Raw genomic sequence first — 14,197 nt, 5'->3', positions numbered from 1 at the left:
CTTGCTTAAGGAATTTTCAAGGGGTCCTCACACAAGCCTCACTTTTCAAGCTGAATTAGCACCAGACTCCGCATAAAATGTGCCTAGACCTGAATGCAGTCTTCCAAAGTCAGTGACTCAGTAAAATTGGTATTAATACATTAACGTTACTGAAGTAGCGGAGGACCAGAGAAGTTGAGTGACTTGCTCAGTGACTTGCTACACACTTTCGATGTAGCAAGGCCCAGGCTTGAATCCAGTTCTGAGTAAATCCATTGTTATGTACTGGATGGCTCTGGCTCAATTACTGTTAATCTCATTGGATTATCCCATTTAGAAGCTGAAACTGACCTTAGAGATCATCTGGTCCAAAGTGTGTTCATGGGTTAATGGTACTGGAAGATAAAGGGAGGCTCTGGTGTTAAATAAGTTTGGGAAATGTTAAGCAAAGTTGAATAGATTTCTTCACTAGAGGACTTTAATTCTGTTCATGTGCATTCTGATGCTCCAAAAAAGGGGAGGGATATTATATGTAACATCCCTCTAACTTAATTGGCCAGGACTTATTTTTTCATGCAATAGCCATTCAGTATCTCTCAGAAATGGTGTCCTAAGAAACACAGTTTTACAAATACAGATAGATACTAAAAATGAAGGCCGGACGAGCTAATGATCTAAAGTCACTAAGTGAGTCAGGGGCATGAAGCATAACCCACTTCCTAGAAATGAGGATCTCAAGTGGTCATAGCTTAATGTAGCCCCCCTCTCCTTACCAGAGAAATGAGCTTTACCACTCTCTTTCCCACTCTAAACCAAACTTGAATTGGAGGCCTGGTCTATTTTTGGTGTCCTGAGCCCAATCCCTGGGCCACTCCCAAGGTCACCCTGAGTTTTCCTTGGCTTGATTGCAACTTATTGCTCAGAGCCTGGGGCCTCATAAGCAGAGGCCAAGGTGGCAAACTTGACTCAAACAGGAAGGGCAGCTGCGAACCTACCAGCCCGATATCTGACCGGCTCTCCCAGAGGCGCATCAAGGCCACTCTGGCCACATCTTCGAATACAGGGTCACCAGTGAGGCTGCTCAGGGTGGCAAATTCAACAATGAAGGTCCCAATCCCTGCCGTACAGGTGACAGGGGTCTCTCCTGGGTTCACACCATGAAGTAAGTTCACAGTTCCATATGGCATGCCAGTGGGGGTCTGAAAGGCTGAACAATTGTAAAATGATGATCCCAGACAGAAGCAGGGGGATAGGGACAGTTTTGATATACGCCCAAAGCCTGAGACCTTAGCCAGCACTTCCCTCTTATTCCTGGGTGTCCCGCTCAGGTCTGAACCAGAGAAGAATAAATGTTATAACTGGAGGGCCCTGAGCAGCCACCCAGCCCAGATGCTGTCAAATACTGCTCTGCACAACCCCTGGGTTCCTGCCTGGGATGAGGGGCATGGAGCAGGCTGTGGTCCACACACACTCACTTTAGCTAGAGTGCTTTAGCTACTTTCATTTATTTTACAATACGCCTTCCAAGCCCCAGCAGGTAAGTTATTGTGATGCAGGCAAGGTCGAGGCCACAGCAAGTGGCGGGGCTGTGGCACAAAGACAAGAGTAAGCCCCGTTCAAAGCCATTCATAGACTTTTGACTCATGCCTATAATCCCAGCATTTTGGGAGGCCAAGCAGGTGGATCACTTGAGGCCAGGAGTTCAAGACCAGCCTGGCCAACATGGTAAAACCCTGTTTCTACTAAATATACAAAAATTAGACTGGCCTGGTGGGGCACACCTGTAATTCCGGCTATTTGGGAGACTGAGGCAGGAGAATCGTTTGGACCCAGGAGGCGGGGGCTGCAGTGAGCTGAGATTGCACCCTGCACTCCAGCCTAGGTGACAGAGTAAGACCCTGTCTCCAAGTAATAATAATAATAAACAAAGCCATTCATAGACTTTAAATAAAGATCCCTGCTTTAAATAAAGAGTATAGGGGCTAAATTATTTTTAAAAGGAAGCAAAACAGGATATCAACCACTAGGCCACTGATATAGTATGACCATCAATTTACAGGTAGGGAAAACCATCCCTGTAAAGAAGTGATTCAGTCAGCCGGGTGCAGTGGCTCATGCCTGTAATCCCAGCACTTTGGGAGGCCAAGGCGGGCAGCTCAAGAGGTCAGGAGATCAAGACCATCCTGGCCAACATGGTGAAATCCTGTCTCTACTAACAATACAAAAATTGGGTGGGCGTGGCGGCGCATGCCTGTGATCCTGGCTGCTCAGGAAGTTGAGGCAGGAGAATCCCTGGAATCTGGGAAACAGAGGTTGCAGTGAGCCAAGACCAAGCCACTGCACTTCAGCCTTGGTGACAGAGGGAGACCCCATCTCAGGGGGAAAAAAAAAAAAAAAAAGAGGTGATTCAGCCAAAGGCCACATAGAGTCAAAAAGAGCTGGGATGGGAACACCTGCCCCATGCCCACTCCTAGCCCCAGTCCAGTTCTTTCCCCTCCCCACCCGAGTGCCTTCTGATTCAAGACGAGAACTGGACAACCAGTCAGAGACAGAGATTTCCTCTCTGAGCCTAAAGTCAAATAACTCTAGAGCAGCCTGTGCGTCACCAAGCTGCGAACAAAAGTGTCGACACTTCCAAGAACCACAGGGTCTAGCAACTCTGTCTGCCACAGATAAGAAACTTGCTGTCTGGGAGGCACCAATGGGAGAGTGAGTCGCAACCAGAAAGGGCCCTAAGTAATATTTCAGGAAAGTCAGGCCGTATTAAAAAGAAGGGGAGTGACAAAATCCTGTTTCTTGACCTTTTTTAATAAAATGACCAGTGACCAAAAATAAGTAAATAATAAAGGAGGAGCAGCTAGGCAGAGTTTCCAGGGTTTCCTCCAGGGATGAATCACACAGGACACAATGTCTGCAAGAAGATGCTCAAGCCATGAGCCACGAGTGAGACCTCAACCCAGCTCTATCTTCAGCTCTCCCCAAAAGCAGAGGCAAAGTGCTGCGTGAGAGGGATAAAGGGGCCGGGTGTGGGGGCTCGCACCTGTAATCCCAACACTTTGGGGGGCCGAGGCAGGTAGATCACTTGATCCCGGGAGTTCAAGACCAGCCTGGGCAACATGGTGGAACCCCATCTCTACAAAAAAAAGGTAGCCATGCGTGGTGGCATGTGCCTGTAATCCCAGCTACTCAGGAGGCTGAGGTGGGAGAATCAACTGAGCCCAGAGGTTCGAGGCTGCAGTGAGCCATGATCATACCACTGCACTCTAGCCTGGGCGACAGAGCGAGACCCTGCCTCAAAAAAAAAAAGTAATAAAAAAATAAGTGAGATGGCCAAGAGGCTGGTGGGAAGCACGGGGTGACGTGTCTGGGTGTGAACAGTCCTCAGAGCCTCCACCACACCCTGAAGGGAACAGAGTGTCCAGTTGATGCTACCGAGCCTGGTGTTACTGCCCAACTAGACAAAAACATGAAGGCTTGGCCTGCAGCCCTGGACACGGCTTAGCCACAAAACAAATCCCTCTCGTTTTAAAAGTGCTGGAGGTTCTCTGAACAGTTTCTCCTTTCTGACCTCATTTTAGCCTTCCCAAACCCAATGTGGTAAGGAGATGGAAATTATGATTCTCATTCAATAGATGGAGAAACTAAACTGTGGAGAGAGGCTGGGAACAGTGGCTCATGCCTGTAATTCCAGCACTTTGGAAAGCCAAGGCGGTAAATCACTTGAGGTTAGGAGTTTGAGACCAGCCTGGCCAACATGGTGAAACTTTGTCTCTATTAAAAATACATAAATTAGCCAAGCATGGTGGCGGGCGCCGCCAGCTACTAGGGAGGCTGAGGCAGAAGAATCGTTTGAACCTGGGTGGCAGAGGTTGCAGTGAGCTGAGATCGGGCCACTGAACTCCAGCCTGGGGGACAGAGCAAGACTCTATCACAAACAAACAAACTGTGAAGACAAAGAGTGGCTTGGTCAAGATGTTGGCTGGCAGAGCTGAGTCTAAAATCCAGGGCCGGGCGTGGTGGCTCACACCTGTAATCCTAGCACTTTGGGAGGCTAAAGCGGGCAGATCACCTGAGATCAGAAGTTCGAGATTAGCCTGACCAACACAGAGAAACCCCATCTCTACTAAAAATACAAAATTAGCCAGGTGTGGTGGCTCATGCCTGTAATCCCAGCTACTCAGGAGGATGAGGCAGGAGAATCCCTTCAACCTGTGAGGTGGAGGTTGCAGTAAGCCAAGATTGTGTCATTGCACTCCAGCCTGGGAAACAAGAGCAAAACTCCGTCTCAAAAAAAAAAAAAAAATCCAGGGCTGCTGATGCTCACACCAACACCCTTCCCTGGGCCGCTGTTATTCCAGCAGTAGGTGGAATAACTGTAGACTTGGGAGGGGACAAATGGGCTCATTCAAAATAAGGACAATGGCCTTCCACCCACCAGGCTGGCCACCTTCAACCATCCCCTGCAAACAATAATAAGGTCAAGTCATCCATCCCGGGTCAGCGCCCCAGCAGGCCCTTAAATGCCCAGGATGCTCCTGATTTCCATGGTGGGTGCCTGGGGGTAGAAATACCAAATACACGTGGTGAGAAACACCAGGAATTAATTCAGCACTGGCACTCTCATCTTCAGCAAGGGAAGCAGGGCCTACTGGACTTCATCTCTCTCCCATCTCTGTGGGTTTTACCTGGGAGGAGCTTTCGGGCTGCCTCTTCAGCCATTCTCAGGAGAGGGCCGGAACAGGGCCATCCAGCTTCCACTTCCACCCCAGCCTTCTTGGAGAGCAGATGAGCAGACAGGAGTCCTCCTACCACTACAGATGAAACAGAAAGCATGTCACAGTCCAAAGGGAAAGATCAACGGACCAAGAAGCTTTCCCCATGTGAGTTAAAACTAAACACTCTGTTGGGGGGGGCACAAGTTCTCAGGACCTTCTGAGGCTATTTCATGGGTAAAAACAAAAACAAAAAAACTTCACTCTATTGGGGTGGCTCACTGGGAAGAAGCTAGAGCCACCTAGTGAAAAAAGAGCCCCTTCATCCCACACATTTATACAGTGTTAAGTTTATGGGTTTTTTTTCTCTTGGTGCATCACAAGAACAGTGGCTATTTCTTTTAAGTCCCTATTGTGTACCAAGCACTAACTAAGTACTACAACTCCCTGGTCAGATGAAGATACTGAGGTTCCATGAGAAAAAGTGACTTGCCCCAGGCCTCCCATCTAGTAGGTGGTAGGGCTGGATATCTTTGATTCCAAAGCCCATACTCATTCCATTTGTCACTATGTCTGTCTCCCAATCACCTGTCGTACCTGGGGGAAAGGGGCAATGGTGGTTATTACCTGTATTTGGTTCGTTTATCTATTTCAACTTATTATGCAATATTTAGAACTTTTAAAAAGACATGAAGGTTCTGTACTTGGAAATATAGCTAAATAGATATCCTGAGTGGCCCTTTCACTGAAAACAACTGGTGACCCTAAGCTTCAAAATTCCCTCCTTCCTGCAGAGGCGGAATAGGAGACAAAGGTCAGACCTGCCCCAAATGGGAGTCTGATGAAAGGTCCCTACGTAGGCCAGGCACGGTGGTTCATGCCTGTAATCCCCGCACTTTGGGAGGCTGAGGTGGGTGGATCACTTGAGTCCAGGAGTTTAAAACCAGCCTGGTCAACATGGCAAAACCCTGTCTCTACAAAAAATACAAAAACTTAGCTGGGTGTGGTGGTGCACACCTGTAATCCCAGCTACCTGTGAGTCTGAGGCAGGAGAATCACTTGAACCTGGGAGGGAGAGGTTGCAGTGAGCTGAGATCACACAACTGCACTCCAGCCTGGGCAATGAAAAGAAAAGAAGAAAGGGAAGGAGGGAGGGAAGGAAGGGGAGGGAGGGAGGAAGTGAGGGAGGGAAGAAAGGAAGGAAGGAAATGAAATCAAATCTACATTTATGTATATTATAGTAAAACTGCAGAACAACGAAGGGAAAAAAGATCTCGAATGCAGCCAGAATCTGTGTAAATAGTAATTAAAGCTGGATGAAGGGCACATCTAGTCCATTATACTATTTTCTCTACTTTTATGTCTGTTTGAAGTTTTCCATAATAAAAAGTTTTTAAAAGGAGACAGCCAAAGTGAAAACCAAAACAAGATATCTATAAAGAAAACAACAATTGACAGATTACTTCTTAACGATAATGAAATCAGAAGAAAATGGAAAAATTTTTCAACATAGTAAGAAAGTAACCATCAACCTAGAACCATACACCCAGCAAAAATATCAACCAAAGGTCAAACAAAGGCGGTGGAATAAAGACATTTTCATATAAACAAAACCTGGGAATGTTTGCCAAGCACACACCTGCATTACAGGACATTCTAAAGGAAATGCTTTAGAGAGAAGGTCTGAGTCATGAAAAGAAAAGATAGTCAAAAAAGTGGTAAATAGGCTGGGCACAGTGGCTCACGTCTGTAATTCCAGCACTTTGGGAAGGTGGATCACTCAAGGTCAGGAGTTTGAGACCAGCCTGGTCAACATGGTGAAACTCTATCTCTACTAAAAATACAAAAATTAGCCTAGTGTGGTGGTGCACATCTGTAATCCCAACTACTCAGGAGGCAGGAGAATCGCTCGAACCTAGGAGGTGGAGGTTGCAGTAAGCCGAGATCGTGCCACTGCACTCCAGCCTGGGTGACAGAGTGAGACTTGGTTTCAAAACAAACAAACAAACAAAAAGTGGTAAATATATGTGTAAATGCAAAACTTCAACGGTACAGAACAATAAGTATAATGTATAGAGGGTTTAAAACAAATAACTAAAATATAGAACTATAGCATATAGGTCAGGATGTTCTCTAAGAGCCAGGTTTTGTTTTACTCAGAAGGAGAACAAAGATTTTTCATTAAATTTAGACTTTGATAAGTTATGTTTGTTAAATTTGCTCAGAAAACTATGTAAAAAGCTAGATATTGTGCAGAACTTCCATATTAGTAAGAGGAAAATGGAATGGCGGGGAAAACAGTCTAAAGAAGGCATGAAAAAAGACAGAAAAAAGGAACATAAAGAAGATGGCAAAAGGCTGGGTGTGGTGGCTCACGCCTATAATCCCAGCACTTTGGGAGGCCAAGGTGGGCAGATCACCTGAGGTCAGGAGTTGGAGACTAGCCTGGCCAACATGGTAAAACCCCACCTCTGCTAAAAATATAAAAAATTAGCCAGGCAAGCACCTGTAATCCCAGCTACATAGGAGGCTGAGGCAGAAGAATCACTTGAATCCAGGAGGCAGAGGCTGCAGTAAGCAACCTCTCTGCAGGTGCAGTGAGATTGTGGCACTACACTCCAGCCTGGGCCACAGAGTGAGACTCCATCTCAAAAAAAAAAAAAAAAAGATGGCACAGAGAGCACATATTGTAGAAATGAGCGCAAATATATCAGTAATTATAGTAAATGTCCATGGATTAAATGTTTCAGTTAAAGACTGTCAGAATAGACAAAATATACACTATTTACAAAAGATGTATCTGATCATAAAACTACAGACAGATGGAAAGGATAGAAAAAGACACATGGGAAAATGTCAACCAAAAGAAAGCTGGAATCAATTATATTCACATCAGAAATGAAGGTACAAGAATGACCTACATTCACAGATGACAAACTGAGCTCAGAAGCTGGGAGACACAGCAACAAGCACAGCCTAAAACTCATGCCGGATTCCTAAACCAGGATTTTAGACCATATTGTTCCTCTGTTCTCTTTTTTAAACTTTTATGGATCATATATCTGGAATATAAATTTCATTGCAGAAAACATACAAAATAATGGGGAAAAATAGAACCCTGCCATCCAGAGGTGACAGCTGTTAAGCCAGTGGTCTAGAGGTTCAGTGCAAATAAGGGCTGTGGCAGCTTCACAAGAATGATTGGAAGTCTGCTAAAAATACTGATTCTAGGACTCAATCCAGAGATTCCAATTCATTAGGTTTAGGGTGGAACCCTCAACATCTCAATTTTTTAAAAGGTCGCAAGTGGTTCCGATGGGCAGCCAAGTTTAGAAGATTAATGCCCTAGACTTGCACTGTCCAATACAAAAATCACTAACCATGTGTGACTATTTAAATTTAAAATCATTAAAATTAAATGAAATTTAAAATTCAGTTCCATAGTTGTAATAGATACATTTTAAATGCTCAAGAGCTCATGTGGTTAGTGGGTACCATATTGGACGAATACAGATATAAAACATTTCCAGCCAGGCATGGTGGCTCACATAATCCCAGCACTTTGGGAGGTCGAGGCAATTGGATCACGAGGTCAGGAGTTCGAGACCAGCCTGGCCAACATGGTGAAACCCCGTCTCCACTAAAAATACAAAAATTAGCCGGGCATGGTGGCGCATGCCTGTAATCCCAGCTACTTGGGAGGCTGAGGCAGGAGAATCGCTTGAACCTGGGAGGTGGAGATTGTAGTGAGCCAAGACCATGCCATTTCACTCCAGCCTGGGCAACAGAAAGAGATTCCAACTCAAAAAAATAAATAAATAAATAAATAAATTCCATCATTGCAGAAAACTTGATTGGACAGACAGTAAGTTCCAAGAAGGCAGGGATCACATCTTTCTTGTTCATAGCTATGTGCCTAGTATCAAATATACATTAAAGAGGTGAGTAATCTGGTGTATTTCTTCCCAGTCTTTTAGTCTCCTGTTCACTTTCATATCTGAAACTGATGGGGGAATCCTGAGACTTCCCCACTTCACCCTCCAGGAGGGAAGAAGAGCTCTGTCGATCAGAGGTTTTGGCCAAGGGTCCTGGTATGGTCAGTCCTTAAAATCCTATTTACCACTTCTTGGTTTACAGAAGCAACTTCACACTCGCTCTTTTTTTTTTTTTTTAAGTCCCTAGAGAGCAGCCCTCACCTCGAATGTTGGTTTCAAACACAGAAGCGTTCACATCAATATCAAAGTCCACGTTGTCCTGGAGCACTTCAATCACTCTTTGGAATTCTGAGACATTCCCCAAAATCTGGAAATAAAAAAGAGACCTGACAATGAGGCTCTCTTGCGTGTGCAGAGGCAGATTCAGAGTCTGGGATCCTATGTTGATATGGCCCTCACTAATTCCACTTAAGACCTCCAGTTTCTGTCCTAGGATTGGTGACAGCAGAAGAAAACACTGAGAGCTAGAAATAATCCAGAGACTCCATATCAAGAGACTGGTTAAGTAAATTCCTAAGGTCCCAATTAAGAGTCCCGATGTAGTCATTTAAATGGACGCAATATAAAGATGCAAACTACGCAAAGAAGTCTTAGTTCGACATTTGCAGTAGGTATCAGTTGTTTTTAACCCTGTCTTGTCATGTTCAGCCTTGTGGAAAACATGACAGGTAGGCTGGCCCAAGACTAATTCATTCCTACTCTCTTTACCTCATGGCCTCTTACCAGAGGTTGGAAATCCAGATGCATTCTCAGCCTCCTTTGCTACTAGAGTTGATTGTGTTACCCAGCCAATTTTTGACCCTTGAGAAGTCTACTGGGGGCACTTCTGGGAAGGCTTCTGTTTTCTTAATACCAAGGAACAAACACAGCTAACATGGCTTTTAGTCTCTGTCTTTCTGCCTTGAACTCAGACTCAATTTCTGAAGCTATGGCAGCTATGTGAGACCATGAAGTACTAAGCATGAGAATAAAAGCCAAAACACTAAGGATACTAGAATGGAAAGCTACAGAGAGCCTGATCTCTGATGACACAGTTGAGTAGCTGACCCAATGATAGAAAGTACCTGTAGACTTTCTTTTACTTGAGAAAATAAACCCTCTTTATTTAAACTATGAGCCAAATGCAATCTCAATCTCTCTTCTTTTGATAATAACATCCCAATTTACCCTCCAGGAATCACTATTCCCCAGTAGTCACTCCTGTGGTTTGGGAGAGGCTGATCCCATCCCTTAGCTGTAGAGTGGATACTTGACCTGTACCAGGCCAAGTCTTTTTTTCTTTTGAGACAGGGTCTTGCTCTGTTGCCCAGGCTGGAGTGCAGTGGTGTGATCGCAACTTACCACAGCCTCAAACTCCGGGGATCAAGCAATGTGGGCCTTCTAAAATGTTGGGATTACAGGCATGAGCCACCACGCCTGGCCCTTTTTACCTTTCTAAGCATCAGGAGTTTCTTATTTTTTTATTTTGTATTTTTTGAGACAGGGTTTTACTCTGTCACCCAGACTGGAGTGCAGTGGCGCAATCTAGGCTCACTGCAATCTCTGCCACCCTGGCTGAAGCAACTCTCCCACCTCAGCCTCCCAAATACATGTGTACTACCATGCCTAATTTTTTGTATTTTTGGTAAAGATGGGGCTTCACCATATTGCCCAGGCTGGTCTTGAACTCCTGTGCTCAAGTGATCCACCTGCCTAGGCCTCCCCAAGTGCTGAGATTACAGGCATGAGCCACTGGGCCCAGCCATAAGTATCAGATTTCTTAGCCATAAGAAGGAGTAAAGGTACTTACCTCAAGAAGTTGTTGGAAGAATTAAAATAATACATGTCTGTACTAAGCTCTACACAAACACATTAACTAGTCACTGATATCATTTTATTATTCTTAATTTAATTTTTTTGAGATGGAGTTTTACTCTTGTTGCCCAGGCTGGATAGAGTGCAATGGTGCGATCTCCGTTCACTGCAACCTCCGCCTCCCGGGTTCAAGCAATTCTCCTGCCTCAGCCTCCCCAGTAGCTGGGATAACAGACATGTGCCACTATTCCCAGTTAATTTTTTATATTTTAGTAGAGACAGGGTTTCACCATATTGGCCAGGCTGGTCTCAAACTCCTGACCTCAGGTGATCCACCTGCCTCGGCCTTCCAAAGTGCTGGGATTACAGGTATGAGCCACCGTCCTCAGCCTGATATCATTTTATTATCATTAAACATGGCCCCTAGAATGTAAGCCTTTGAAAACAGGAGGATGTCAAAGTCTGTATCCCCCACAGAACTATACAAGCCTATCACAATTCTCTGTACATAACAGGTTCTCTATAAATGTTTGCTAAATAAATGAACCTGCATAAGTTGCCAGTTCATTTTTCTCTATCTAGCTAGGCAACCACAGCCTGATGGTTCAGAATCATGAGATGCAAATAAAAGGCCTAGGAGAGGAAGGAAAAGAAACAGACAAGATACTTACCAGCAAGGTGTCCAGTGCATCAATTAGAGTCAGAGAAAAACTGCAAAAGGACAGAAATCCCAGCTGCTTAGTAAAAAAAAAATCAAATACCAGATATTATGGCTGCCCTAGATCTGATCCCCCTAAAACTAAATGAGGCAAAGAAATGCCTCTGCCTGTCCCACTTACAGTCACAACAGAGAAGCCATAGTGAAAATCACACTCTGACCCACTTAATGCACCTGGGAGGATGGGCTGATGTAGCTCAACTGTAATTAAATACGTCACCTATATTCTGGCATTCTTCTTTACCATTGGGAGGCAGTATGCGATTACAGCTTAAAGCACAGGCTTTTCACCAATTTTCACATCTAGGAATTTACCCCACAGTGAACAGCTGTTGAGAGTGTTCATGGCAGTATTGTTTACAACAGCAAAAAGCTGAAAAGAACCCAAATGTCCACCCATTAATGGGTGATTAAACTGTGTTATAAACCATGCAAAACTATGAAGTTATCAAAAAGATTGTTATCACGATTTCTATGTGCTGATGGAAAGATATTCAAATTGTTTTTAATGAAAAAGACAAGGTGGTTTAGTATATTTTCATCTATGTTTCAAAAAGAGACATACTGATAGAAAGCAGATGAGCAATGGTTAGGGTCAGTGGTGCAGGGATGAACTATAAAGGGCTACAGGGAACTTTTTAAGGTAACAAGTGTTCCCTATCTTGACTGTAATGGTGGTTACTATGCACTTAAAATGAGTGTAGGCCAGGCACAATGGCTCCCGCCTGTAATCCCCAGCACTTTGGGAGGCCGAGGCAGGTGGATCACCTGAGGTCTGGAGTTGGGACCAGCATGGCCAACATGGCAAAACCCGGTCTCTACAAATAATTACCCGGGTATGGTGGCGGTCACCTGTAATATCAGCTACTTGGGAGGCTGAGGCAGGAGAATCGCTTGAACCTGGGAGGCAGAGGTTGCAGTGAGCCAAGATCACACCATTGCACTCCAGCCTAGGTAACAAGAGCAAAATTCCGGCTCAAAAAATAAAAATAAAAAAGGGGTACTTTATTATATGTAAATTATGCCTTTAAGAAGTTCATTTTAAAAAGATACACATATACACATTTATATGTATAATGGTATAAACCAAGAATATTTCTGGAGAGAGCCAAAGGAAAGTTAACAGTTGGAATTCTAAGGTATGGGAGATATTTACTGTATATAATTTTTTACCACTTAAATTTGTCATTTGTATTTACTTTGTTTCAACTTAAAAAAAATAAAAACCAGCGCAAGTTTCAAGTTTACTTAACTTCTCCCGTCCTTAGCACACTCGTGTGTAAAACAGGAATAATGGCACCTAACTCCTAGGGGTACTAAGATAATTAAAGGAAATGACACAGTAAAATGTTTAGCATAGTGTTCAATCAATGCCAGCTTCAGCTACAGCAAAGATTCTTCGCTCAGCAAGGAACAAGACAGTGAATTACAGCTCTCACAGATTTTTATTCCAGTGGAAAGGAGAAAGACAAAGCAGTCGATAAGTGAAAATGATAGTATCAGAGAGTGAGAAGTGCTACAAAGAAAACAGAACAGGTAACTTGTGTGAGTGACTTAAAAGGGGGTCGTGGGTGGTTAGGGAAGTGGATGCTGAGGAGGTGACTACTGAGCTGAGATTTGAATGACAAGCAGCAGCCGGTGACGACAGGATAATGGGGAGAGTGTATTTCAGACACAGGAAATATCAACTACAAGGACTTAAGTTTTGGGAGTGTCACAGGCCTTCCTGGACCTGACTGCACACCTACACAATGAAAGGATTGGGTTTTCTAATTCTTGGTGCCCTTCCACGGTATCTTATTACTCCAGAAATTCCCCACAGCTGATGCCTGTTACTGCTGGGGCTGTACCCAGCGATCCAGCCCACCCCGCTAATCCAGTACTTTTTTTTCACTGCGAGAGGCTAAGTGAATTCTGAAGGTGATAGCAAGAACTGCGGCGAGCGCGGCTCCAGCTCAGCTGGGAGCTTTCCGGTGCCAGTGAGGAGACCATGAAGCCACCAGCCCCAGCTGACCCGCCCGCCTAGGCCCAGAGAGTCAGACCCTGGCCAACCCTTGCCCCTCCGCTCGCACTACCTGCCCCAGGTGTCGTGCCCGTCACAGGTGAGAGGTCGAAGCTCATCGAAGGGGAAGGCATTCTCCAGGTAGCTGTCGTAGGCGTGGTAGAACATGGCCTTGACTCGCTCCCTGGGCGAGGGACGAGAAATCAGGCATGGGGCCAGTACACAAAAACAAGCGGGGAAAGAATAAGATACAGGGCAGAAAGTGGGAATCACTGGCTGATTTATGCCGGGGACCTAGCGGCGGGGTCTGAGCAAGTCCGGATAAGGGTCTTGGGATGGACAGAAAGAGAAGGGACCCGGTCCGCGCTTCCCATTCCCCAACTACGGAAGGGCGGGAACCTGGCCTCCTTCACCTGTAGTGGGCGGGATCTGGCGCGGTGCCGTCGGGACCTGGCGCACCATGGTGCAGAGGCGGCAGCGCGCACAGGAGGCCGAGCGGGATGAGCAGCCGGAAAGGCATAGAGCGCGTGTCCTTTCAGCGCCGCCACCGCAGCAGCAGCCACTGCCACCAGCTCATTCTGGGAGCTGCTGCGGGTTCTTCCGGGGATCCGCCCCACCGCGCCTGCGCGCTGAGAAATCAGCCTCTCACTTCCGGACTACAAACCCCGGAATGCAATGGGCAGCGAAACCCGGCCGAAGAGCATCTTGGGATATGCGGTTTAGGAAATGCTGATCAACGTGTCTTAAAGATAGCGGCTGTTGTTACTACTGTTATTATTTAATGTTTTAATAATAACAGCTAGCATGTATTGAGCATTTATTCTGTACTAGTACTGTACGGAGGATTTAAAATGCATTCTCTCATTTTTTTTTCAGCAACCTTATTAAGCATGAAGCAGGGTAAGCATGAAAAATGTTCAGCCTTTACCATTATTAGGGATATTGAGTTTCCCAAACCAGTTACTTGTTGATTGTATAGGAAACAATTTACATTTAT

The 14,197-nt window shown here is 45.2% G+C and overlaps 1 protein-coding gene across 1 annotated transcript in view; it reads right to left on the bottom strand.

The window, feature by feature from the left end:
* Positions 1-13,826, bottom strand: part of EDEM2 (ER degradation enhancing alpha-mannosidase like protein 2) — a 32,070-nt gene extending 18,244 nt beyond the window's left edge. Inside the window, exons 1-6 of the mRNA XM_017513565.2 lie at positions 13,614-13,826; positions 13,274-13,384; positions 11,152-11,191; positions 8,888-8,993; positions 4,665-4,790; positions 975-1,186 (exon numbers count right to left, since the gene is read on the bottom strand). Of these exons, the coding sequence (XP_017369054.1) occupies positions 975-1,186; positions 4,665-4,790; positions 8,888-8,993; positions 11,152-11,191; positions 13,274-13,384; positions 13,614-13,720 (702 nt within the window). The 5' untranslated portion in view covers positions 13,721-13,826. The remainder of the gene's footprint in view (positions 1-974; positions 1,187-4,664; positions 4,791-8,887; positions 8,994-11,151; positions 11,192-13,273; positions 13,385-13,613) is intronic.
* Positions 13,827-14,197: the final 371 nt, after the last annotated feature.

Source organism: Cebus imitator, unplaced genomic scaffold (genome assembly GCF_001604975.1).
Source record: "Cebus imitator isolate Cc_AM_T3 unplaced genomic scaffold, Cebus_imitator-1.0 Scaffold18, whole genome shotgun sequence".
NCBI lineage: Eukaryota > Metazoa > Chordata > Mammalia > Primates > Cebidae > Cebus > Cebus imitator.
This window is presented reverse-complemented; position numbering and strand designations above follow the sequence as displayed.